Genomic DNA, 27,557 nt, shown 5'->3' on the forward strand with positions numbered 1-27,557 from the left:
TGGTGACGTACAGAGAGTGTGACAGCTGGGGTGTTTATAGGGCACGTGCCCCAGGACGACTGGAGCATGGGAGACGAGACCGGCAAATAAAAAGTGACAGACCACCACAAATTAGGGCCATCTCCCTGGCAGGTCACACAGCCAAAGCCAAAAAGGCATTTACCAGCTCCTCCTTGCACTTTCTCAACACACCTGATTTCAAACATCGCAAGTAGTGGGAGGGGGGCAAAGAGGATATCCCACGTACCCACCCACCGTGACCCACGTATCTTTTTAGGGTGGGATGGGGGACTTTTCCTCTGCCTCTCCACTTCATCCTACACCACTTCATCGTGCTTTAACCCCACAGAGTGAAAACTCATTTCAATGTGGAAGCATCAGAAAAGCCAACAGTTCGCCAGGTTTCGAGTTGGTTGGGGAAAGGGGGTTTACACCGAGCCGGCAACTAAGGCTATTTCACGGCAAGGCAGCCAGCCCCATAAACAGATGCCACATGCAGAGAAAGAACAGCGTGCCCGAGACGAGATCTGAACCCTGGGGGAAACGTGAAAAAAAGATGAAAGTAGTCAAGATGAAAAACCCCCAACTGTTTTAAAAGCATCTGACACCCCATTGCATTTTATGGATGGGAAGCCCCACCTCTAGGGTAAAGAGGTGGGACAAATTGGGAGGGGAATTACGCTCCGTCTCACGGAGCTGCTAGGATATATATAAAATTCTGTCATAACGAGTTCGATATCGGCAGTACCTTTACTCTAGGGGACGTAACTACAGAGGAACTGCTATCAGTGACGTGAGGCTTATGTCCCTTAGTACGTCCTCCTCCTCTGTCTTGTCGACCGTCATTCGTGATTAAAAGACCGAAGTTCAATTAACTTGCTCTCTTTTGTTTTGCCAGTTTTTTTCTCACTGGCGTTATACAATTTATCACCATAACTGTAAATCACTACATCATGCTTCGTCAAAACTGAACGCCGACAATCAAGACTGGGAGGTGATTTGGCCATTTTAACGAGAACATTATATGCACAACATTATTTACACTAAACGATTATACTGTAATTAAAAGAGTTGTGCTAGGTAACAAAACAGACACGGTAAACCTGCTTATTTTGATGTGTGCTACACCAACTGGCCTGCACCTTTCCTCACTGTTTCTCTAGTTTGGTTCGTGTGTTTTTATCAAGTTGATGTTCCATTCTGGTGTAGAAAGTGCGACTGACATGATACAGAAAACGCACTCACACACATATTGAGTGAGTCAAAGATTTTTTTCTTCTTAGATTTCACTCTGAGTTCAGTATGCAATAAAAGCTCATTTGAGTTACAAGTTGAGCTCATTCCTGTCAGTCAGCAACAAAAAAACCAAACATTTTTTTAAGTCTTAATGATTAAGTTATTTTGTTGTTATCTAATGCAGACACTTAAAGTTTATTTGTGGCAACACTAGCTAATACAGGATCTTCTTCTGTATATGACTCTGCAATCATTAACACTGTTATAAAAGGAACATATCAAACTTTTGTGTGTAGTTTCTACTTCTAAAAACATGGTTTTTTAAAGTCAAATATCTGACTCAAATTTTGTTGCTATAAATTTTAGCTTAATAGTGACACTTAAACTGTAAATACATAGTAACACTGAACTTAACCCTCAGAGCATGACATAAAAGTATAAGTGTTTACAAAGACTGGCTAATAACTGAAGACTGTGAAGATGACAGTGAAATTTGTATTTTATTATTGCTGCTCTAGGGTAAATATTAGACCAAGAAACATATACCTTTTTTGAAAGGAGAAAACTAATTTTGCAATAAAATAATGAAAATCGCCTTCCCCTGGCAAAGCAATGATTGTAACTCATCATGTTCTGAGGGTTAAAGTATTAAATGTTTATAGTTACACACTAGAACACTTACTGTGGAAGAATAACCCACCCATACATGCCGGGATAAAAGTTTTCACATTATTTTTACACCTTTCTCCATCTTTTATTATCTTTGTTCTTTTGTTTCTATTCTCGTGACTGTGTTTTAAGAATGAATAAAGTAAAGATTCATAATTGTGATAGAGACACTATATTGTATTTACCACACTGTCCTAACTATTGTATGTGCAAAGTGAATCATGTAAGCATGAGATATGAGAAGGTTCAGTTACTGCTCAACAGTTATTCTTGTCCAAAGCTTGAAGGAGGGGGTGAAAAAATAAAAGATTACTATTTGATAAAACTAGCAGAAGCTGGTTTATGAAGGTCAGGCTTGTTTAAGGTGCAGAGAATTGGACTCAAATATGAACACTCAGATTATTTGGTGCTTGGCATAGTGCAATATTCTAGAAAGACAAAAGGCTTAGTGCCTACGCTGTGTGTATGTGCACACACGCTCAAGTACATGAATTTTAATGTGCTGACCTTTGCAATGTGTATATGTTACTATCTAGCTCAAGGTAAAACCCTGAACATTAACCTCTTAACTTCTTAAATACCATGAGACATTTGTGAAAGGACGGAGATAACATATAAGGTCGATAAGATAATGGTGTGCAGAAAAGGTGATGAACACAAACAGCCTATCAATGCCCTGAAGACTGCAAGCAAATAGGTAGACATCACTTTGAGATCTGTTTCTCCTAATCAGTGCCCTGTGCATATCACAACTGGGAATAAATTATTGCAACCATCATTCTGCTTCATCATTTAAATTGCAGGTAAGCAGTAAAATGTTAACAGTCTTATAGTAGATGAAGCGGTAAATATCTTATCAGAACTTGAAATAGTCTTATGGTTGAAATCAATGTATGGGTAGGACACATTTTCACTCATAGCTAGAGTTTGCTTGGAGGGTATGTATTGACATTAGCAAACTTAACAGTAAAGAATGTCACTCACAATTTCACAAGCAGTGTTTATATAACAGACGTTGCTTTCCCGATCTCACCACAAGAACAAACACAACACTCTCATGGGTTCTTAGTCTTTTCACTTTAACACTGTCGATGTTTCTGGCTAAAGCAAAACCTCCAAACCACACCCTCGCGCTCTCCATGAAACATGAAACATAGCTCTCACCTCTGCATTGTCCCCTCACTTTCTGACTAAACATCCCCGCACCTCCATCCTGTTGCTAGTCGATCCCCTTCCGATCACCCGATCAATAATTACCCCCCACCACCACCGCCAAGCCTGTACCTGTCCTCTGTGTGTGTGTGCCATGTTCCATTCTACTATATACAATGTTCCATACTACTATAGTTATTTGGGAGGAACATGCCATCAACAATAATTTGTGTAGCTAGTCAACCTGATCTTTCATTCAATGGCCTTCACACTTTTTCGTTGAAGAAGAATCAAATGTGTATTGATAACGTGTACATATTTGTGTTCATCAGTGTTAATATCTCCCTGTTTCTCTTCCCAGCTTACACTCTTTTCATTTTATTTTTTAATACACTCATTGAGATGTCTTGTTCATGTCTCTCATTATATCTTTCTCTGCACATTTTTTTCTACTGTTTTCTTAAATCTGTCGCTGTTCCATCTAAGAGAGATATGCTTGCAACTTCACTCTCCTTAAACCTTCTGATTTATGTTTGTTTCCAATAAGCTTATGTTTTATTGCTCTATAGGTTTAATTTGTAATAAAGCAAGTATTGTTGATGCAACAACAAGCAGCCATGGCTTCATCTACAGTTTTTATTGTGTTTATACTTTTCTATATTCTTCTCTTTCTTCTTAATAGAACAAGTAATTTTGGTTCAACAACAAGCAGTCATGGCATCACCCACAGTGGAAACAGCGATCAAAAACAGCTGCAGTACCATTGGGGAGGGTCCCCATTGGGATGATGCCTCTCAGAGTCTCCTGTATGTAGACATCAAGGCTCTCGATGTCCATCGCTGGAATTCTGTCACAGGAGAGGACACCAAAGTTCATCTCAGTAAGCCTTGCAGGTCTTCATTTTGTGAATCAGTACTTTTATTTTGTGTTTTTATGTGTAGAATTAGGCATTAAATTGCATGTGTTTATTTTAGTAGCTGGACTTTCCCAAAACTTTGAGTTAGAGCAGCTATATTACAATCCCTTTGTACTTTGTACATCTACACTTAATTTTACAGACACCACTGAGCTAATGAAATTAAATAAAGCTTAGCAAACAAAGCATAATGAGTAAATTTAATTTTTTAAAGAGTTTGATTTCATGTTCAGATGTAAATCTACATCCAAGAAATGTTATACTGCTCAGTGTCATTGATATTATTATAATCGTTGTCACAATTGTTCTGTCATTACCATTATAACTATCATAGCGTTCACAGCACTGTTTCACATGTACAGAGGACACAGTCAGCCTGGTGGTACCTCGACGATGGGGTGGCTACATTGTGGGTCTGGGAAGGAGACTGTCACTGCTGGAGTGGGAAACTGGAACAGTCACGGATATTACAGAAGTTGACCGAGAAACTGGCAACCGTTTCAATGATGGCAAATGTGATGCCAAAGGACGTCTGTGGGCAGGTGAGCTCTGATAGGGTTCTCAATAAGAAGTGCATTAAAGACACGAAAATATACATGTAAACTTATGAATGTTGACAGTTATCAAGAAGATAATGTAAAAACACTTTGTCAAATAGGAAATGTTTTTGTCTAAGGCCTGCAATCATTGTGCCACTGAATGTGTAGTACTGTCAATTTTTGATTGATTATATGGGTTAAGATTAAAAGAAAGCTAAACTATTTTGTGTTGTATGTTCTGTCTTTCAGGTACAATGGGATTTGAAGTGAAACCAGCTTTTGTTGAACCTGCAGCAGGGGCATTGTACAGCCTTGACCTAGATCGGACAGTGAAGAAATGGCTGCCTGGAATACACATCTCAAACGGCTTGGCCTGGACAGAAGATAATCAGACCATGTTCTACATTGACTCAATCCCTAAAAAAGTCTATGCCTTTGACTATGATTTGGAAAATGGAGCAATCAGTGAGAGACAGCTTTTTTTATTTGGTTGAGAACTCATTTTAATAATGTAAAGAAATGCGTGATTTTTATTTACTAGATATCATATTGTCTGCATAAAAGCTATAAAATTATACTGCAGAGGCAGATGTGAAGTCACATTTCTACCACTTAACCCCACACATATCCACAAATCTTTTTTGTGTACTAGGGAGACAACATCACTCTAAAATTACAAATATTTATAAGCAGTGAGCGTGTGTAAGTGGACAAAGAAGCTCGGAAGAAATAGCATTGATATACAAGTAGTTGAGTCTTTTCTCCTCTGTTAAACCCAGACCAGTTCATGCAGCCTCATTCTTTATTTTTCTATTTTTCACAAGATGTATTTCATTGAACTTTTAAGGGGCTTTGTACTTTGATGAGTTTAAGAATTATTGACAGATGTTTATTGATTTTTATATTGTGTTAGGTAAGCAAAGGACAGCTGTTGACCTCACACCATATGACATTGACACATACGGTGTTCCTGATGGTATGACCATTGATACCGAAGGCAAACTATGGGTGGCATGTTTTGGTGCAGGGGCAGTGTACAAATTTGATCCTGAAACAGGTAAGTGCACTCGAGTCATTTTTAATATTTTTTAGATTATTTTATTGTTATTTAAGTCGTATTTATTTTTATACAATGTTTTATAAATTGCTTATTGTTGAGTCATGTAAGTTTTCTTTTGTAAATTAACTTGATGTACAAAGGATGCTTCAATGTCTGTTTATGACTGACAATTTAATTCTTACACTTTCTTTATAAAGAGTGCAGGGGTAAATTAAAATCGTTTGACCCCTTAATCTATAATCACATTGCTGTTATATTGAGGAAATGGAAAAGCAAAGTGTCCAGTGCACCAGTATACAAGTCTATATAAACATACACTGACTGGTTTGTATATGCAGCTTACATCCCCTATAGTTCACCTAGCTGTTGAATGAGAACCTGACCCGTTTGAGGTTAGGGATGGAAAGGCAGTGAGAGAAGATGGGTACCACCCTTACAAAATAACTGGCATCTACAATATTTCTCACAACGCACACCCCCAGTGATCTAAAGATTACACGACTACATTATTTTTGTTATTGCTTAAGAATAACACCCTCTTGATCAACTAATTGTCTTTAAACAGTTTAGCAAAAAATATAAGATAATTTTACGTTGCTCTTATTCAGGCAAAACTCTCCAGTGTGTGAAGATTCCAGCCAAACAGACAACATCTGTGTGCTGGGGTGGAAAAAATCTGGATGAGCTGTACGTGACTTGTGCACGTGTTGGTAAGCCAGAGGAGTACTACCTCAAAGAAGAACCTCTAGCAGGTTCTGTGTTCAGAGTTACAGGTCTTGGAGCCAAGGGGCGTCCAGCTTATGTCTATGAGGGCTAAGATGCAGGGAAGTTTTCTGGGGGATCCTAACTTGACGTAGACATGGAAGAAGTATGTGGCAGTAATAGTGTTTTCTTGAATATGAGACATTAAGAGATCAGAATATATCTGATTAATTGTTAACATTCAAATTGATAAGCCTTTGTGAGATACTTTTTCTACCAGTGTAATTGTCTTTTCAGCTGTGCAATGTTTTGTTTATCTACAATATAGATTAATTTTTTTTATTCTTTTCATTATATCTTGTGATCAGTGAGAAAATATACAAAAGAAAATAAACGGTTTCTTTTCCTCATCATGTTAAACGATGTCTGTGAATGAGTCAAAAAAATGCCCAAATTAATGTGAAGGAAAAATGCCTTTAAGCCTTTTTATATTAGTTTTATTAACAGTTCACTAAAATATCAACACAGCAATAATCACACAATAGTCACAATAATTATACATCATGTAAAGGCGACCACCTATAAACCTTTGATGAATGTTTCTAGAGGCTGGGGAATGAGAGGGTTGTACTGTTATGTTCACAAAAGCTCTTGAGTTTTTGACTGAACTGTGAAAGTTAACCGAGAGAATAGCCAATGATAACTGATAACAAAGGGAGAAATGCAGCCACTGTATACATAGCTCAATAAAACTGTTGAAAAAGAAGTTTGCTTAGTAAGTTTTGTAAACATGTAAGGTGTAGGTCTAAAGAAGTATCCTACATGATGGGCACAGACCAAAGACTTCAGAAAAGAAAGTCTATCATACAAAACCTCAGTTCCAGCATAACTCACAAGAGACCTTTTGATGAGGACACACCTCTACTTATAGATCCTTTCAGTTTTTCTGCTTTCAAAGTATATTTTAGACAGGGATCGGTCAATATGATGAACCTCACAAGCTGACCACTTTCGTTGCTCAAGAAATCTGTCAAAGACTTTACGACTGCAGTACAATACTCAGACCACAATTTTTCCTAAAAAATAACTGTATATGTATGGCACAATATGTAGAAGATTTAATTTATGACTACATTACGTTACTCAGACCACATTATGTGCTAAACTGACTATATAACTACAGCACAATACGTAGACTATATGACCACGGTACAATACTTAGACTACTGTAATATCCTGAAACTGACTAGGAAAAGAGAAGGAAAAACCAATAAAGTTCAGTCAAGGGAGATGAACAGTAATGACTTCTACATCAAGGCAGAAGTCACTCATGACTGCAAGCTAGTTGTTATTTTCTTATTTACAGAGTCCAAACGTGACTGAGGCAATTTTTTTTTCTAACATCCAAAATTTCATTGATGTACTCATGTAACTTAGTCAAAGTCTCTGCACCTTCAAATAAATCTGTAGATGGTGAGGATGAATAAGAATTAGTGAAAATATTTGTGTGTGCGAAGTCACCGCAAAGTGGAAGCACTTTCCTGTTGAATAAACCAATCAACCAAACAACCAGCCTGTGAGTGTGTGAATGTGATAGAGTGACCAAGTGTAAACGTGGGAGGGCAGATGTGACCAAATGCTTGTAAGTGTGAATGTCTGAAGGTGAGTGAATGTAAGATTTTTTATATAGGAGCGAAAGTGAATGTTTAAATGTGAGTGCTTGTATACACACATGTACATATTCTGTACATAATATAATAATACAATCTAATCAGGTGAGCACCTTGTCATTAAAACATATAGTAAGTTATTAAATAAAAGTCCTCTGCAGCTTGTTATTGATAATGATTTGCGCTTGACCTAGAAACAAAAATAAGGATGCTGTCACCAACGGACATTACACCTCACAAAGGCTGAAACAAATTTTCATATCAGCTTGAAAGAGTGGATGTGTCAAATATGAACAAAGACCAGATGACAGATGGGAAGCATGTAGGACACTCAGAGTATCTGGCCGGCACTGTTGTTTTTAGAGATCACATCTTTCTATCTCAGACCGACGCATAGACACGCGCGCGCACACACAAATCTTCGTATCAGATAAAGTCCTTTTGGTTTATAAACGCAGGAGAAAAATCAGGAGAAAAACATTAGCTGTATCACCACACGGGTGGCTTACAACTCACTCAGCCAGACAAATGCGCGTTCTTTCAACACACAACAAAACGATTGCATGAGGCTGCCCACATCTTCATTTCGTTGTCGAGCGGCTGAGGACTTTACAGACTACAACACAAACATTAATAACAACTCGCCTCATCACCTCGTTCTAAAGACGACAAACTTCTAACGATAGCTGCAATGTTTACATCCGGGGGACTTCACCAATCTGTCTCAACTTATTCAAATTTCTCACAAAGTATAAATATTTCACACCAGTCGTTGAGTACATTACTCACAGTTTATCGTCCCTCTTAGAGTTGTCGCTCTCCACGTGTCCAGCCAACTAGTAATCCACAACACAAATATTAGAATCCACAACACCACTACACACACACAGGAAGGCCGTACACCTGGCCGTGACGTCAGGCGGTTTCCGGGGTCACAGAGGTCACCCGCAGTGACGTCACGGTTCTCCTAGCCCACGTGCTGCTGGGTGCTGAACCCAAGGCGTTCAAGGGATGGTCTTGGGAGGCGATTCCTCCTCATCCAGAATGGCTCCAATTCTTCCGCCCATACAATTAAAACCTGTAACTCGAGGTTACACTATATTACAACTGTAAACACTTTTCCAGTTCGCACATCTTTCTCTCACATGTTTACAACAACGAAACCTACCTTAGTTCTATTACAATTTCACAAGAAATAACAGAAAAAGATGTCATATACCTCGTCTAGGCGAGGTTAATCCAAAACGGGTCAGTCACGCTCCGCATCCAGCGTCGATGGACACCTACCCGGGCACTATACCCCAATCTCAACTCGTGACTCAGACACGTCCCGGGCCTGAGTTAATTTCTTCCCTTGTTTCCCACCAAAACCAACTGGTAAACTGTGTTTCCTAAACACTTTCTGTCACAATTAACCCTTTCCTACTAATGTTTTCATCCATTCAGCCACACCTTTCAACACACACCTTTAGTCCCTGAATCACAGAAGGGTTAAATATTCTGAAAAACACGGAAGGCACGGAATGGTCCGTGACAACCTGTGACTTGCTGATGTAATCCAAACAAAATGGTTACCTAATCATCTTGACATATATAGATAAGGCTTCAGTATATATTCGAGATGCGTTAAGGTCTGGATAGAATCGGACTTGACACTCTAGCGGCGGACATAACCAGGTATTTCTCGAATGAATAGAAGCTAACATCACAGTTTGTTCTCTTAGAAAAGGAGATGCACATTTTTAAGAGAAGCCATTATTTTGCTTAGTATATTGTTACAGCAACTTTACTTAAGCTCCCGATGATAATTTCGTTGAAATGAGATACAGTAGTGTTAAAATATAAACAGTGTTCTACATGTGTGTGAATACTCTGGTTTGATATAGAGAATAAATGAATGTTTATTTGTTTAGTCAAGAGTAACAGATTTCGAGTGAAAACTGCTTAAAGAGAATCTTAAGATGAGTTTACTTCAATCCCAGGCTACAGAGCGGCTAGCAACTGGACATCTGCAGCAGCAGGGATCTGGTTTGAACCTTCAGAGCTTTCGAGAGGGAAGAATGTTGTCTCTAATGGTGGAAGTAGCCATCAGAGTTGGCACCAAACACCTCGGGAAGTGTCCTTACTGGGAGGATGACACTCAGACGCTGCTGTACATTGACCTCACAGACCACGAGGTGCACCGCTGGAACCCGGACACCAAGGAGGACACCAAAGTCACCCTCGGTGAGTTATTATGATGAGGAGGAGGAGAAGGAGGAGGAGGAGGATTGGTCTGTGTGACAGAGAGAGAGGGAGGGAAAGGTAAAAAGCAGGTGAGCGTGCGTGCTACGGAGGAAGTGTTTGGCAATTCGTGTCGCTTGACACCAGATGTCGCTGCTCTGTCCAAAACTAGACGACAACGTCTCCTTCGTTATCCCCCGGCGCCAGGGAGGGCTAATAGTGGGGTTGGGCCGGACGATCTCCCAGCTTGACTGGGACTCACAGACCGTGACAAAAATCGTCGAGGTGGATCAGGGCACCAACAACCGCTTCAACAGCGGCAAGTGCGATGCCAAGGGCCGTCTGTGGGCAGGTGAGTCTTGTTAACCTCTTGTCTTTAACATCTTTTGTTGTTGTTTTTTTGCCCTATCTCACTTTTTATGTACAAAAAGACGGAGAAGAGACAAGAAAAACGAGAGAGAGAAGATGGAGAAAGGAAAGGTTAATGATGATGATGACTTGATCTTGAATTCGTTTTTACATGTTTTCTCATCAGGTACCATGGGCTCCGAGCCTCGTCCACCAGCATCCCCGCAGGGATCGCTGTACAGTCTGGACCTTGACCGCACAGTTAGAAAGCAGGCCACGAACTTTTACCTTTGTAACGGTATGGCGTGGACAGACGACAACCGAACCATGTTTCTGGTCGATTCGTCAGCAAGAAAACTCTACGCCTTCGACTTCGATCTGGAAGGAGGAAACATAAGTGAGTCTGTGTTTACATTCTGTTGCTGCAAAGCCCTTGGTGCGAAAGGACCGTTAACTTTTGAAAGACCTTCCCGTGATACAGAGGTTTTGTTTTTGTTGAATCATTCTGACTTGCATGTATTTCTGTTCTCGCTTTTTCAACCTGCCAGCAACTGCGCAGAGCACTATGGGGCAGGGGTGTGTTTATTGTGATGATATCACTGCTGTTGATTGTGCTGACGATAAAAACGACTTCACAAAGATGGCGGGTGTCAGAAAGATCTTTAATGTTGGACGATAATTAGGACACGCCTAGATTGGCTAATCATGTGATCAGAAGCAAATAAACATCGTTACAGTGAGCGAACGAGACTGTTACTCGAGCAGCAGAATGGAAATGCTTAATGATTCCATGCGTGGCTAAGGATGCCAGGTGTCACTCCCTGTTTTCTGTTGCCAGGCAACCAAAGAGTCGCCATTGACATGGCCACTGCAGTACCTGACATCGGAGGGGTGCCCGATGATATGAACATCGACACGGAGGGGAAGCTGTGGGTGGCCTTCTACAACGGGGGAGTGATTGGTAGATTCGATCCCGTGACAGGTACACGTGTACATAGCTTCTCATCATTTGAACATGTGTCTGTGAACACTACTCAAGTTTTGAGTGATGCTCCTGGAACTGATGTCTACGAACAGGATTTGATTACGAGACTGGAAAGATAAATGTATATCAGTAAAAATATTTATAGGGTGTACAGAAGGTTGTAGTCATAGCTCACGTTTCATTCATGTGTGTGCAGGTACACACCTTCAAACGCTCAAGTTCCCAGTCACCCAGGTGACATCCATGTGCTGGGGAGGCCGCAACCACGACGAGTTGTACGTCACAAGTGGACGGCAACGACAACCGGAGGAATACTTCCTCCGAGAGGAACCACTGGCTGGATCAGTTTTCAGGGTTAAGTCTTGGGTTGAAAGGTCGCCCGGCACACGTGTATGAAGGTTGACCGACCAACGACAACCTTTTCTAAAATATCCAAACAGGAATGACTGGGAAAATATAAAACGAAGAATGTTTGTAAATGAACTATGGTCAAAAGACAATTTGAAGTTGCATCGTGCGCTTTACCGTTGTCAGTTCTTACTATCTGTGTTTTTGTGACTTAATACAAAGCTATTTTTTTGCATAGAAATAAAATATAAACTTGATTTCATTGATTCATAAATCAGTTTCACTTGTGTCACAGTACAATAAAACACTTTATTTTGATGAAGCCTCAATTGAAAACCCTACTATTTGAGAAAAAAATTGCAAATAGGTGCCTTGACCTTTATATGTGACTCTTGAGATATATTCCAACAAATACTAAGACAAATATTAACAATGATTGGTAAATCGTACCTGAAGATCTTAACACAAGCAAAAGCAACAAAAACATTTTTAAATATAATTATAACACTCTAGAAACAAAACATAAATCGCAAACTGTATACCAGGGGTGGGCAAATTGCGGCCCGAGGACGTCTTTGGACCAACCCGTCCAATTAAGGTAGGATAACAAATAAAAAACACAATTAAAATACATACTAAACAATATAAATAAACTATCAATGCTAAATAAAAGTGTAGAATCAAGAACTGTGCAGAACAAGGATATATAATATAGATATAGAACACCACTTTTCATGGATTCTAAGAGAAAGGAACAGTCATTAACACCTGCGACATGAAGGACTATGTTGAATACACTCTTTTTAAATGTGTGTCCAGATAAAATATAGTCTTATTAGTTTTCCCCACCCATACTTTCCCAATACTCACACGAATTCATGTGCATGCATGCAAGCCGTCTACATGTCTGTTATCAGTAAGAACTGCTTCGTAATACCTGAGTCACTGTCTAACCCTGTCCATGGGTCGGGAGTTCTTATTATACACCTTGCCCTGCACACTCGTTCATCAGGAAAGCCCATCTTCTCCCCGTGTAGATGTGTTCTTGTAAGGAGACTGGTAGGAGCTTTTTCTGAAACTTCCGACAGAGGTCCTGACAGAGGTAAGAAAAAACAATTATACAGCAAATGGTGCACGGAGTCGTCCACCTAGTGGGCATCATCTTTAAAAAAAAAATCGACATGTACTGAACTGTGAATATTATTACTAATAATTTAACAAAAGTTGACAATATTTAGAGACAATCGCAATAGGCTGAAGAAAAAGCTTTAAAAGAGACAGAACTGGCTATTACCAGTGACTGATTATAATGAATTCTAAATAAACCGAGTGTTGGATGTCGTCCAGTTATAATTATGGTAAACTTCTGTTTCCATCATCGTTTCCATTCATGATGATTCAGAACTATATGCCTCCCATCATTAAAGTGCGACAACTGAATCGCTAGAAGTACATGTAGAAGCTGTTGCCGAGTATGACTCGTTTTTTTTTTTTCTGTTTCAATGAACCCGTACACAAAGGTCAAGAGGTCAGATGGTCACGTGGGTTAGTGTCCGTAACGCTCTTTGCCCTTACGACTTGTTTTAGTCCTCGTTAGTTGACATTCAATCTGCAGAACTTGTTTTGAGAATCCTAATTATTGTGTTAACCGACTCTTTGTGTTGGCTTTTTCTGCATCTGATTCATTTTTGTTGAGAATCTGGAATAAGAATACTTACTCAACAGCCTATTGAATAGAACCATTTATACCTGCCATAAGAGGGTCTTTTAGTTCTAACTACCTTATAAAGAAGTGTTTTCCAACATATGCCTGATGTTGAATGACAAGTGCAATGTAGAATCAACTTGTGATGGCAATATAGTGTATTTACCACTCAGTCCTATTGTATGTGCAAATTGTACATGTAAGCATCAGACCTTGAGCAAGGTTTAGTTACAGCTTGACAGTCGTTGTTGATCATTTTGAAGGAGGATGGGGTGGAGGGGGAAATGGATGTTTTATGCCGAGCCAGCAACATCAGGGCAAGGCACTCACTGTGTAAACAAATGCCACATGCACAGAAAGAACAGCCTGCCCTAGACGAGAGTCGAAACTAGGACAGCCACCCCCGGGTGTATGGTGACTATTGCGCCACTTTGAAGGGGGCAGAGATCATTGTACGATAAATTTCGCACAACCGGTTCATAGGGTCAAGGTTGGGTGTGCAGAGCCTGGGATTCAGATAGGGACCTTCAGATTACTTGGTGCTTGGAGAGGGTGACACGGGTGAGTTTGAATAGTATAGCAGTTTCAAAAGTAGAAATGGTTTGTTTGTTTGTTTGTTTGTTTGTTTGTTTGTTTGTTTTGTTTGTTTGTTTGTTTGTTTGTTTGTTTGTTTGTGTGCAAGATACTATTAAGGACACATAACTTTTCTCTAATTTGAGTAAAAATCGCTGCATCATTATCACTGTAAAGGTCAAGAATGTTTGAGGTGCACCTAGTGGGAACACACAGATTATCGGATGTTTGATGAACGTGAAACAGGGGGTGGGATTTGAACAGTACAGTATTCTAAAAAGATTAAATGTTAGGCATACAGCGTGAGAGAGAGAGAGGAGGAGAAAAAGAAACATTAACCCCTTAACTGGACACTCCTGAAAAAGCGATATAGCTGAACAAACATCCTATCAATGCACCTGAAAACAGATATTTCTTTTCTCCTCAGTACCCTGCGTTGGCTGCGCATGTCGCATTGGTTCGGATCTCGTCGCGGGCACTATCTGTATTTGACAATTGCTTGCAATCAGCGTACTCGGGTTTCTTGCTCCTAATAGTGCGAAATCCCTTGTAGGTGGAAGCACTTTCCTGCCAAAGATGGCAAACAAGCGACGGGGCAGGATCAGTAAAAGAAGTTTGGTGAAAGCAACACATCACCAGTGGATCACCATCTCAACCATCAGCCAGGCTGGGTACTTTGCTTAGAGATTGCCCCTCTAGGCGGTGGTAGCACAGGTAGCTACAGGTGGCCAGCAAGCCGTCGCCATAATAAGATACAAACAATAAAATGTTGCGCGTTTAGGTGAGCGCGAGCAGATGTGTGACAGGTTAACTGGCTATACTTATGTTTTATATCACTGTAGTTTTTTGTCATTTTTAATAGAGCAACTAGTTTTGGGGGCAACATCAAGCAGTCATGGCATCACCCACCGTTGAAGTAGCCATCAAGAACAGCTGCAGCAAAGTTGGTGAGGGTCCCCACTGGGATGATACCACTCAGAGTCTCCTGTATGTAGATGTCATAGCTCATGATGTCCATCGCTGGAACTCTGTCACAGGAGAGGACACCAAAGTTCATCTCAGTAAGGTCTTCATCTTGTGAATCAGTTTTTGTACTTTGTTTTGATTTTAGCTTGTATTTAGCAAACAAAATATGAGTAAATTTATTGTAAATCCAGCTTCTCCTTTATGTTCAGATGCAGATGCATGGGCAAGAAATAGTTTACTGCTCAAGAATCATCGTTATAACCACAGTCTCTATTGTCCTTACTTTCATTAACATCGTCACTATCTCACTGTTTAAATTACTATTTCACATGTACAGAAGATACAGTCGGTCATGTGATACCTCGCCGACGGGGTGGCTACATGGTGGGTCTGGGGAGGAAGCTGTCACTGCTGGAGTGGGAAACAGGAACAGTCACAGACATCGCAGAAGTTGACCAGGAAACTAGAAACCGTGTCAACGATGCCAAATGTGATGCCAAAGGACGTCTGTGGACAGGTGAGCTCTGATCGGGCTCTCAGTAAGAGGTGCATTCAGTGTATGAAAACACATGTAGGCTAGTGAATGTTGACAGTTATCATGATGGTGTGAAAACTCTACACTGATAAATTTGTATTCTTATTTTACGAATTTTTTTCTTTTCGTGCTAGGCCAGCAAGCAGTGTCCATAGAATGCATAAAACTGTTCATTTTTGACTGTTTATATGTTTTAAATTAAAAGAAAGCTAAATTATTCTGTGTTGTGTTCTTTCTCTCAGGTACAATGGGAGCTGAGGTGAAGCCAGGTGTTTTCGAACCTGCAGTGGGGTCACTATACAGCCTTGACCTTGATCATACAGTGAAGAAATGGGTGTCTGGTATAGACCTTTCAAATGGCTTCGCCTGGACAGAAGATAATCAAACCATGTTCTACATTGACTCAATCCCTAAGAAAGTCTATGCCTTTGACTATGATTTGGAAAATGGAGCAATCAGTGAGAGATGGCTTTGTTCTTAGTCAATGTCTGCATTTCAGAGATTGGTTTCTTTTTAACAGTGTAATGAACTGCATGACTTTTATTGGCAGAAATCACATTGCTTTCATAAGAGTTCTGAAAATTTGCACTAATGTGAGTGAACAAAAGAGCTTGGGAGAAATAGTGTGGATGTTCAGGTTGTTGTTTTTTAACACATTGTTAAAATAAGTCCATACAGCTTTATTCTATATCTTTCTGTTTTTACAAGATGTAACAGTGAGCTTTGGAAAGGGGAGTTGTACTTTGATGGGTTTGGAATTATTGATAAATGTCATGGATGTTTTATATTGTGTTAGGTAATCAAAGGACAGCTGTTGACCTCACATCATTTGACTTTGACACTGACACCTATAGTGTTCCTGATGGAATGACTATTGATACTGAAGGCAAACTGTGGGTGGCATGCTTTGGTGCAGGGGCAGTGTTCAAATTTGATCCTGAAACAGGTAGGTGCACTTGGAATTATTTTAATTTATTGTTAAGTATTTTCGCTAAGTTTAATTTTATGAAATTATTTTATTAACTACTTACTGTTAAAAAAGTTTTTATTTTAAAATGTATTTATGAAGGATGCTTAGATATCTGTGTTTAGAACTGACAATTACAATTTTGTATTTTTTTTTAGGACTTAGGGGTAAATCAAAATTATTTGGCCAGCTAATGTATAATTATGTCACTACAGTGGTGGGGAAATGCATAACCAAAGGGTTAGAAACCAGTATTTAATTCCAGATAATTTCACACCGACTGGTTTTTATCTGTAGCTTGCACAACCTGTATAGGCCGTCTGGTGGCGGAACGGTTAGCGCCCCTCACCAATACAGTGAGGGTTAGCTGTCCTGGGTTCAACTCTATTCTCAGGCACTCTGTTCTTTTTCTGCATGTGCTATATGTTTCCGGAGCTGGCTGCCTTGGCATGATATATCCTTAGCTGCTGGTTCGGCACAAAATACCAATTCCTCCCCCCACTCCTTGCACAACCTATAGCTGACCTAGCTACCTGACCCCTTTGAGGTTAGGGATGGAAAGGCAGCAAGATATTGTGGGAGATGGATACTCTCATACAGTCCCTATATAATTTTCTCTAACACATTAGTCTCCAGAAATCCAAAGATCACCAAACCTCTTACTTTTTTAAGAATGGACTTTCTTGATCCCTCAATTTTCTTTAAAATGACAAGACAAATCACAGAATGGTGTTGTCATGATTCAGGTAAAACTCTCCAGTGTGTGAAGATTCCAGCCAAACAGACAACATCTGTGTGCTGGGGTGGAAAAAACCTGGATGAGCTGTACGTGACTTGTGGACGTCTGGTTAAGCCAGAGGAGTACTACCTCAAAGAAGAGCCCCTTGCAGGTTCTGTCTTCAGAGTTACAGGTCTTGGAGCCAAAGGACGTCCAGCAAATGTCTTCGAAGGTTAAAATGCAATGTTACTGAAAGGGTCCTTTGGTGCTACAATCATAATGAAGACATTTGTTGTGTTTTTATGCAAGGACACTGATGGGAAAAAGAAGTGTGGACTTACCCCAACCTCATGACCTTAAATTTACTTTATCTGTACACAGAAAGAAAAGTACACTTGATTTGACTGTTGCCAGTTGACACCTTTATTCTGATTCAGGGTGAACGTTTCCGTTGGCTTTTATTTTTATTTATTTTATTTTATTTTTTTGCTGGTTGACTGTGTTGGCATTTAGTTACTGCTATCACTACGCAATCTTTTGTGGAACAGTTCAAGAATGAAAATCATCCCAAATACATTCAACCTTGGATACTTTATTCAATAGACAGTTGCTGAAGATATTGTGTTCTTTGGTCGCAGTAGTCGGATAACAATACAAACACACATTTATTAACAGAAGAAGATACAAAACATCATCATGAGAAACGTACAGTAAGTGCATCATACTTTTATTTTTTAGCATCAGTTGAGGGTATTTCTTCCTACACAGCCTCTTGCACCTGTGTAAGTATAGCTCACTATGTATGTATTTAATTACTTATCCAGCGGAAAATAAACCAACTATTTAACTCATAACAGGAGTGTATTTGCAATGTGGACAGACTGGGACACAGGAAGAATATACAATACAGAAACAGCAGTTACAGATTTCAATGATGTGTGTTTGGATGTGGGAGTGGATGGTGAGTGTGGATGGTGAGTGTGGATGGTGAGTGTAATCAGAGCTAAGAGCATTTTATCCTTGGAAGTACAGATAGGACTGGGACGCCTTTGTGATGAGCTAAGTTATCATATTAAGTTGTCTTTCGCATAATTTGTATTTAATAAATCATTTGTATTGTATTGTATTCACACGTTCTTTGAGTCTTTTGTTCGTGAAGAACATGGTTGGGGTCTGGTGAGCTGTGTGGTGACCTGTGGGTACTGGAGATAAGGTTCTCCCTGCTAGGGCCGTAGTTATGATGCGAGGATAAGTTGTTGCCCTGGGGCATTATAGGAACTTCCAGGGATTTTTCATGTATTAAGAGTTTCACATAATTATCACTCACATGGGTGAAGAGAAAGTACTTACATGTCTGCTGATGCCTTAGAAAAGTGACTATAGACCAGAATGTAACAACAGTGAGTTTGTGTTTTACAATGAAATAGTTTTTATACAATACAATGTTACAGTTTATGTCTTGTAAAATAAAGGACTTGTAAACCAACCCGATTTCACTTTTGTTTTCCATTGAAAGAAAATTATTATGCTGTGTGATCCTCATAAGGATTTTAGGGAAACAAAATCCTTTCATGTCTCTTTGACTTGTAAGTTTGTCTTCCATTTCTGTCTTTTTATTTCTTCTGTTTGTTTGCGCACGTGCGTGCGTGCGTGCATGTGTGTGTGTGTGTGTGTGTGTGTTCCTTTTTGTGTACAATACAACAAAGATCCAGGGTTTTCAGTAAAGGTTATCTGTTACACCATCATTGCTAATAACCGACTCGATATGGAAAATATAAATTATTATAATTAAAGACATCATTGTGTCGGATGTAAAAGTAACTTTATCTTTTAACAGAAAGGCGTTAGAATGGAAACGGAAAGACAAGGAAGACTAAATGAAAAAGTAAACTCCTGCATGCTTCACTTTCCTGTGTGATTTACTTGTAAACTAAAAGTTTCCTCAGGATGCATCTTGATAAATATAACAAAGAATCAGACAAATTAAATAATTCAAAACAGTGATAGATTATTTTCTTCTCTTTTTTTAAGATTGAATTGTTTATATCTGTATTGAGAAAACAACTTTGATAGCAGATAACTGAAATACCAAAACACATAGAAATGGGAGATAAAAAGCGCTCTCTTTTTTTATAAGTGGCTTACGTCCCTTGGATCAGTTTATCCTTTGCCCGTTGTTTAATAATAATGATAATAGGAACCTAAGAACGCACAGCATCACGACCAAGATAGATCGGACTGTCTGTGCAGACCACTAACAATAAATGAAAGATAACAGCCAGTAAACAGTGAGGTACTATAGACACACTGACCATCAACCAAAGACAGCCTGTATTTTGGAATGACAACATACCTTAAACTCTTTTCATCTTGAAGGGATACTAACAAGTGTGCTCACATACAAAAATAAACAAAAGAGTAAAAAAATAAACTATGCAAAACAAGTGCTAGTGACAAGATGATTACAAGATCAAGATAATGCTGTGTGTCAGGGAAATGTCTTATTTTCCCTGTACGCGTAGTTCGCGAGTGAGTGCGAGTGTGTGTACCGCGTGAGAATAAAAGATTAAAAAAAAAAAGGGGTATAACTCGTAAAACCCCGCGCAGGAGCACGACTGATGACACGTGACACCAGTGACGACAGCTCACCTCCACTTTTTTCGCTCAGTGAACAGTGTGTGACATTCCCAACGCAGCCGCCGAGACGTTTCGGTCCTACCTGTACAGGTGTGAATACAGAAAGCTGGGAATCTGTGCATCTAGTTCCTTGCCGAGTAAAGGTAAGCAAATATGTTTTTATATTGTCCTGAATGCGAAATTCTGATTTCACGGCAAAAGTATTGTTAAATTGTTTCATGAGAAAAATCTTAACGTTCAATAAGAAATCACGTGATGAGTTTAACTCAGGGAGACTAATAGTAGCAGTGTATGATAGTCTCATCAGTCAAGTTACAGGAACTAATGTGGTGATGAGTTTAACTCAGGGAGACTAATAGTAGCAGTGAATGGTAGTCTCATTAGTCATTAAGTTACAGGAACTCATGTGGTGATGAGTTTAAAGCGAGGGAGACTAATAGTAGTAGTGTATGGTAGTCTCATTAGTAATTAAGTTACAGGAACTCATGTGGAGGAACAGTTAAGGAGGACCCGCTGAAACGGATCCCTAACTACCGGATGGCCTGAGAACCTTCTTCCTACACCGGACCCACCCAGGGGTGACTGTCAACCGAGGGAGAGCTGGGTGGCTAGATTTTACCCGGGTAGCCCTGGAGTTTCTTCCCTTGTCGGTCGTCGAGGAATCGAACATCCTGTCAACGTTTCCACTAATCAATGTCCAGACCAAAGAGTGTGGAAGTGTCTACCAGCATTTGTGTTTCATGGAAACATGTGTAGTGGCGTGTTAGTGTAGTTGCTAGTGTGACGGCGCACCTCACCTGCCTGGCAGTGACTGGGTGGAAGAAGAGCATTCCTGGCGCTGAGGTTCGTGAGAGCATCCTACATCGGGACTGCAGATGACTGGAATGGTAAGTGTTATCTTCGACTTACTCTTATTTTCAATTTTTCAATTTTTTTTTAAATTTGACTCACTAGTGTTGAGTGAGTGAGTGTTAAGATATCAACATGTCATCTAGCTGAGCTGTGAAATCTCACCAATATTATGTCTGTTTCTCGCTGAAGACCTGACCACCTGTAGACATGGCCAGGTGCAGTGTGACAACCACAGATGTATCGAGGAATCGTGGCTGTGTGACGGTTCTGACGACTGTCGTAACGGCTGGGACGAGAGCAACTGTGGTAAGTAGTGTAGATCGTCAAGTTGTGACCCTCGTATGTCCCTGGTGACCAGAAAGTTGCCTTAAAGACCAACCCGAGCAAAATTATCAGACATAGTTCCATGACGATAACCCGTTCTTCTAGTCAGCAAGTAGACAGACGTGAGGACAAAGATAAGAAACTTTACATTTGTGGCGCGGAGCTAAGAATTGCGAGATGGTATAGTTAGCTTTGAGTTTTCTCTGAGTAAGAATTATTTGGTGTTTGACCGTGTATTGGGGCCGAGGATTTGTTATAGTGATCTGACATGAATCAGCTTAAAAACATTTGCCATCTGCCATCATCTGCCATCATCTATCTGCCATCATCTACCATCATCTGCCATCATCTATCTGCCATCATCTATCTACTATCATCTGCCGTCATCTATCTGCCATCATCTACCATCATCTGCCATCATCTATCTGCCATCATCTATCTGCCGTCATCTATCTACCATCATCTGCCATCATCTGTGATTGTCCGTGACGATTGCTCACCCCGACGTGATTGCGGGGTTGTCTGTCTGTCTTGTAAACAGTTGTTGTGTGGAAGGATTGGCCTTTAAGGAGTCACGTGGTTTTTCTGTTGATGTTTATGGTTAATTTTAACATTTTATTCCTCGTCTCCAGCTCCAGGGGTCTGTAAAGTTCTACTTGCAGTAAGGGCATAGCCTCTGTCTCTACTGTATTCTGTCTTTCTTTCCCTGCTACCTTCACCTTACCCTGTGTGTGGTGTTTATTGGAAGAAGCTTGGTAGTGTGTGAGCGTGTGATTATCTCCCCATTAGGTACTCTATTCTATTGTTTTAAGAAAATAAATGATGGCTGTTCCTCAAAACTGTACTGAACTTTAGATCATGATCATTAGTAATGTTCACACTATTACATTTAAAGAATCTGATTGCTCTTTGTTTGCTCGTTAGGATTGCTGATGTGTTTATTGCATCTCTACAGAGAAATTGCCATTGTGGGCTTTGTTGTGTTTACTGAGATTAGGATGTGAGATGGTGTACACCCACAGCTTTGATGATTGAGTATAGTTGTTTCCTGACTAGCCGTGATTGAACTAGGACTTACACCTTCAAGTGTTTACAACTGTAGTTGACTTAGGAATTTTTATTTCTTATTTCATTTTGCGAATCGTTGTGAAGGCATGTGTTGATGCTGTGATTACATTTCGATCTGATTGTGTTTGTGAGATAATTTTAGGTGATTTTATTTTAGTATTATTTGCTATATTTGTGTGCAACATGGATCCCCCCTCTAGTATTTAATGTGATCTCATGTAAGAAAAAGGGGAAATGATAGGACTAGAAGGTAAAGCTCTGACTACATACATAGTGCAGAGTATCCAGTGTGATGATTCAAATGTGGAAAGTAGAGCAAAGAAACAAGCAGACGGCTTACAAACAGCCAAGAAAGCAGAAGCTGATAGAATTGCCAAGAAGGAGGAAGATGATAGATAGAACTGTTGTTACTTTTTAATAATTGTTGATGGTTCTTGTCAATTGTTGTTGATAATTGTTGATGACTGATGATGATTATAGATGATAAAGGTTGTTAGTTGTTGTTCACGGTTGATAATGCTGTTGTTGCAAGAGCGAAGAGCGAAGAGCGAAGAGCGAAGAGCAAAGAGCAAAGAGCGAAGAGCAAAGAGCGAAGAGCAAAGAGAAGAGCGAAGAGCAAAGAGCAAAGAGCAAAAGAGCAAAGAGCAAAGAAGCAAAGAGCAAAGAGCAAGAGCAAGAGCAAAGAGCAAAGAGCAAAGAGCAAAGAGCAAAGAGCAAAGAGCAAAGAGCAAGAGCAAAGAGCAAGAGCCAAAGAGCAAAGAGCCAAAGAGCCAAGAGCCAAGAGCCAGAGCCAAGAGCCAAGAGCCAAGAGCCAAGAGCCAAGAGCCAAGAGCCAAGAGCCAAGAGCCAAGAGCCAAGAGCCAAGAGCCAAGAGCCAAGAGCCAAGAGCAAGAGCCAAGAGCCAAGAGCCAAGAGCCAAGAGCCAAGAGCCAAGAGCCAAGAGCCAAGAGCCAAGAGCCAAGAGCCAAGAGCCAAGAGCCAAGAGCCAAGAGCCAAGAGCCAAGAGCCAAGAGCCAAGAGCCAAGAGCCAAGAGCCAAGAGCCAAGAGCCAAGAGCCAAGAGCCAAGAGCCAAGAGCCAAGAGCCAAGAGCCAAGAGCCAAGAGCCAAGAGCCAAGAGCCAAGAGCCAAGAGCCAAGAGCCAAGAGCCAAGAGCCAAGAGCCAAGAGCCAAGAGCCAAGAGCCAAGAGCCAAGAGCCAAGAGCCAAGAGCCAAGAGCCAAGAGCCAAGAGCCAAGAGCCAAGAGCCAAGAGCCAAGAGCCAGCAGAGCCAAGAGCCAAGAGCCAAGAGCCAAGAGCCAAGAGCCAAGAGCCAAGAGCCAAGAGCCAAGAGCCAAGAGCCAAGAGCCAAGAGCCAAGAGCCAAGAGCCAAGAGCCAAGAGCCAAGAGCCAAGAGCCAAGAGCCAAGAGCCAAGAGCCAAGAGCCAAGAGCCAAGAGCCAAGAGCCAAGAGCCAAGAGCCAAGAGCCAAGAGCCAAGAGCCAAGAGCCAAGAGCCAAGAGCCAAGAGCCAAGAGCCAAGAGCCAAGAGCCAAGAGCCAAGAGCCAAGAGCCAAGAGCCAAGAGCCAAGAGCCAAGAGCCAAGAGCCAAGAGCCAAGAGCCAAGAGCCAAGAGCCAAGAGCCAAGAGCCAAGAGCCAAGAGCCAAGAGCCAAGAGCCAAGAGCCAAGAGCCAAGAGCCAAGAGCCAAGAGCCAAGAGCCAAGAGCCAAGAGCCAAGAGCCAAAGAGCCAAGAGCCAAGAGCCAAGAGCCAAGAGCCAAGAGCCAAGAGCCAAGAGCCAAGAGCCAAGAGCCAAGAGCCAAGAGCCAAGAGCCAAGAGCCAAGAGCCAAGAGCCAAGAGCCAAGAGCCAAGAGCCAAGAGCCAAGAGCCAAGAGCCAAGAGCCAAGAGCCAAGAGCAAGAGCAAGAGCCAAGAGCCAAGAGCCAAGAGCCAAGAGCCAAGAGCCAAGAGCCAAGAGCCAAGAGCAAGAGCCAAGAGCCAAGAGCCAAGAGCCAAGAGCCAAGAGCCAAGAGCCAAGAGCCAAGAGCCAAGAGCCAAGAGCCAAGAGCCAAGAGCCAAGAGCCAAGAGCCAAGAGCCAAGAGCCAAGAGCCAAGAGCCAAGAGCCAAGAGCCAAGAGCCAAGAGCCAAGAGCCAAGAGCCAAGAGCCAAGAGCCAAGAGCCAAGAGCCAAGAGCCAAGAGCCAAGAGCCAAGAGCCAAGAGCCAAGAGCCAAGAGCCAAGAGCCAAGAGCCAAGAGCCAAGAGCCAAGAGCCAAGAGCCAAGAGCCAAGAGCCAAGAGCCAAGAGCCAAGAGCCAAGAGCCAAGAGCCAAGAGCCAAGAGCCAAGAGCCAAGAGCCAAGAGCCAAGAGCCAAGAGCCAAGAGCCAAGAGCCAAGAGCCAAGAGCCAAGAGCCAAGAGCCAAGAGCCAAGAGCCAAGAGCCAAGAGCCAAGAGCCAAGAGCCAAGAGCCAAGAGCCAAGAGCCAAGAGCCAAGAGCCAAGAGCCAAGAGCCAAGAGCCAAGAGCCAAGAGCCAAGAGCCAAGAGCCAAGAGCCAAGAGCCAAGAGCCAAGAGCCAAGAGCCAAGAGCCAAGAGCCAAGAGCCAAGAGCCAAGAGCCAAGAGCCAAGAGCCAAGAGCCAAGAGCCAAGAGCCAAGAGCCAAGAGCCAAGAGCCAAGAGCCAAGAGCCAAGAGCCAAGAGCCAAGAGCCAAGAGCCAAGAGCCAAGAGCCAAGAGCCAAGAGCCAAGAGCAAGAGCCAAGAGCCAAGAGCCAAGAGCCAAGAGCCAAGAGCCAAGAGCCAAGAGCCAAGAGCCAAGAGCCAAGAGCCAAGAGCCAAGAGCCAAGAGCCAAGAGCCAAGAGCCAAGAGCCAAGAGCCAAGAGCCAAGAGCCAAGAGCCAAGAGCCAAGAGCCAAGAGCCAAGAGCCAAGAGCCAAGAGCCAAGAGCCAAGAGCCAGAGCCAAGAGCCAAGAGCCAAGAGCCAAGAGCCAAGAGCCAAGAGCCAAGAGCCAAGAGCCAAGAGCCAAGAGCCAAGAGCCAAGAGCCAAGAGCCAAGAGCCAAGAGCCAAGAGCCAAGAGCCAAGAGCCAAGAGCCAAGAGCCAAGAGCCAAGAGCCAAGAGCCAAGAGCCAAGAGCCAAGAGCCAAGAGCCAAGAGCCAAGAGCCAAGAGCCAAGAGCCTTGCAGCCGGGGTGGTGCTCCTGCCCAGTAAAGAAAGCTGGTGCCGACCCACCCACCCCGCCTTGCAGCCGGGGTGGTGCTCCTGCCCAGTAAAGAAAGCTGGTGCCGACCCCCCACCCGCCTTGCAGCCGGGTGGTGCTCCTGCCCAGTAAGAAAGCTGGTGCCGACCGCCCACCCGCCTTGCAGCCGGGGTGGTGCTCCTGCCCAGTAAAGAAAGCTGGTGCCGACCCACCCACCCGCCTTGCAGCCGGGGTGGTGCTCCTGCCCAGTAAGAAAGCTGGTGCCGACCCACCCACCCCGCTTGCAGCCGGGGTGGTGCTCCTGCCCAGTAAAGAAAGCTGGTGCCGACCCGCCCACCCCGCCTTGCAGCCGGGTGGTGCTCCTGCCCAGTAAGAAAGCTGGTGCCGACCCACCACCCCGCCTTGCAGCCGGGGTGGTGCTCCTGCCCAGTAAGAAAGCTGGTGCCGACCCACCCACCCCGCCTTGCAGCCGGGGTGGTGCTCCTGCCAGTAAGAAAGCTGGTGCCGACCCGCCCACCCCGCCTTGCAGCCGGGGTGGTGCTCCTGCCCAGTAAGAAAGCTGGTGCCGACCCACCCACCCGCCTTGCAGCCGGGTGGTGCTCCTGCCCAGTAAGAAAGCTGGTGCCGACCCACCCACCCCGCCTTGCAGCCGGGGTGGTGCTCCTGCCAGTAAGAAAGCTGGTGCCGACCCCCCACCCCGCCTTGCAGCCGGGGTGGTGCTCCTGCCCAGTAAGAAAGCTGGTGCCGACCCGCCCACCCCGCCTTGCAGCCGGGGTGGTGCTCCTGCCCAGTAAGAAAGCTGGTGCCGACCCACCCACCCCGCCTTGCAGCCGGGGTGGTGCTCCTGCCAGTAAGAAAGCTGGTGCCGACCCACCCACCCCGCCTTGCAGCCGGGGTGGTGCTCCTGCCCAGTAAGAAAGCTGGTGCCGACCCGCCCACCCCGCCTTGCAGCCGGGTGGTGCTCCTGCCCAGTAAGAAAGCTGGTGCCGACCCGCCCACCCCGCCTTGCAGCCGGGGTGGTGCTCCTGCCCAGTAAGAAAGCTGGTGCCGACCCGCCCACCCCGCCTTGCAGCCGGGGTGGTGCTCCTGCCCAGTAAAGAAAGCTGGTGCCGACCCACCCACCCCGCCTTGCAGCCGGGTGGTGCTCCTGCCCAGTAAGAAAGCTGGTGCCGACCCGCCCACCCGCCTTGCAGCCGGGGTGGTGCTCCTGCCCAGTAAAGAAAGCTGGTGCCGACCCGCCCACCCCGCCTTGCAGCCGGGGTGGTGCTCCTGCCCAGTAAAGAAAGCTGGTGCCGACCCGCCCACCCCGCCTTGCAGCCGGGGTGGTGCTCCTGCCCAGTAAAGAAAGCTGGTGCCGACCCACCCACCCCGCCTTGCAGCCGGGGTGGTGCTCCTGCCCAGTAAAGAAAGCTGGTGCCGACCCGCCCACCCCGCCTTGCAGCCGGGGTGGTGCTCCTGCCCAGTAAGAAAGCTGGTGCCGACCCGCCCACCCCGCCTTGCAGCCGGGGTGGTGCTCCTGCCCAGTAAGAAAGCTGGTGCCGACCCGCCCACCCCGCCTTGCAGCCGGGGTGGTGCTCCTGCCCAGTAAGAAAGCTGGTGCCGACCCACCCACCCCGCCTTGCAGCCGGGGTGGTGCTCCTGCCCAGTAAAGAAAGCTGGTGCCGACCCGCCCACCCCGCCTTGCAGCCGGGGTGGTGCTCCTGCCAGTAAAGAAAGCTGGTGCCGACCCGCCCACCCCGCCTTGCAGCCGGGGTGGTGCTCCTGCCCAGTAAAGAAAGCTGGTGCCGACCGCCCACCCCGCCTTGCAGCCGGGGTGGTGCTCCTGCCCAGTAAAGAAAGCTGGTGCCGACCCGCCCACCCCGCCTTGCAGCCGGGGTGGTGCTCCTGCCCAGTAAAGAAAGCTGGTGCCGACCCGCCCACCCCGCCTTGCAGCCGGGGTGGTGCTCCTGCCCAGTAAAGAAAGCTGGTGCCGACCCGCCCACCCCGCCTTGCAGCCGGGGTGGTGCTCCTGCCCAGTAAGAAAGCTGGTGCCGACCCGCCCACCCCGCCTTGCAGCCGGGGTGGTGCTCCTGCCCAGTAAGAAAGCTGGTGCCGACCCACCCACCCCGCCTTGCAGCCGGGGTGGTGCTCCTGCCCAGTAAAGAAAGCTGGTGCCGACCCGCCCACCCCGCCTTGCAGCCGGGGTGGTGCTCCTGC

The 27,557-nt window shown here is 43.7% G+C and overlaps 2 protein-coding genes across 4 annotated transcripts; both read left to right on the forward strand.

The window, feature by feature from the left end:
• Positions 1-839: 839 nt before the first annotated feature.
• On the forward strand, positions 840-7,040 carry LOC112574358 (regucalcin-like). Of its 3 annotated transcripts, XM_025255375.1 has the most exons (7): positions 844-994; positions 2,548-2,708; positions 3,740-3,937; positions 4,336-4,515; positions 4,762-4,977; positions 5,426-5,569; positions 6,181-7,040. In XM_025255375.1, exons 3-7 carry the CDS (start codon positions 3,772-3,774, stop codon positions 6,387-6,389), a joined length of 915 nt encoding a protein of 304 aa, XP_025111160.1. In that variant the 5' UTR covers positions 844-994; positions 2,548-2,708; positions 3,740-3,771; the 3' UTR covers positions 6,390-7,040. The 3 variants fall into 3 exon arrangements, with proteins under 3 accessions (XP_025111162.1, XP_025111160.1, XP_025111159.1); XM_025255377.1 differs by lacking the exon at positions 2,548-2,708 and having other exon boundaries at positions 840-994; XM_025255374.1 differs by lacking the exon at positions 844-994 and having other exon boundaries at positions 2,387-2,708.
• Positions 7,041-9,553: 2,513 nt separating this feature from the next.
• On the forward strand, positions 9,554-18,798 carry LOC112573803. The gene is made up of 11 exons (XM_025254408.1): positions 9,554-9,621; positions 9,927-10,170; positions 10,340-10,519; positions 10,703-10,912; positions 11,354-11,497; positions 11,697-11,893; positions 14,998-15,187; positions 15,430-15,609; positions 15,870-16,085; positions 16,424-16,573; positions 17,341-18,798. Exons 2-11 carry the CDS (start codon positions 10,005-10,007, stop codon positions 17,547-17,549), a joined length of 1,842 nt encoding a protein of 613 aa, XP_025110193.1. The 5' UTR covers positions 9,554-9,621; positions 9,927-10,004; the 3' UTR covers positions 17,550-18,798.
• The last annotated feature ends 8,759 nt before the right edge of the window (positions 18,799-27,557 follow it).

Source organism: Pomacea canaliculata, linkage group LG10 (genome assembly GCF_003073045.1).
Source record: "Pomacea canaliculata isolate SZHN2017 linkage group LG10, ASM307304v1, whole genome shotgun sequence".
Lineage (NCBI taxonomy): Eukaryota > Metazoa > Mollusca > Gastropoda > Architaenioglossa > Ampullariidae > Pomacea > Pomacea canaliculata.

Bases quoted from the DNA above. Each gene is read 5' to 3' on its own strand.
- LOC112574358 (XM_025255377.1), top strand. From the start codon at position 3,772: ATGGCATCACCCACAGTGGAAACAGCGATCAAAAACAGCTGCAGTACC. The intron at 4,978-5,425 runs GTGAGAGACAGC...ATATTGTGTTAG, and splicing joins TTTGGAAAATGGAGCAATCA to GTAAGCAAAGGACAGCTGTT. The intron at 5,570-6,180 runs GTAAGTGCACTC...GCTCTTATTCAG, and splicing joins CAAATTTGATCCTGAAACAG to GCAAAACTCTCCAGTGTGTG.
- LOC112573803 (XM_025254408.1), top strand. From the start codon at position 10,005: ATGTTGTCTCTAATGGTGGAAGTAGCCATCAGAGTTGGCACCAAACAC. The intron at 10,520-10,702 runs GTGAGTCTTGTT...TTTTCTCATCAG, and splicing joins CAAGGGCCGTCTGTGGGCAG to GTACCATGGGCTCCGAGCCT. The intron at 15,610-15,869 runs GTGAGCTCTGAT...TCTTTCTCTCAG, and splicing joins CAAAGGACGTCTGTGGACAG to GTACAATGGGAGCTGAGGTG.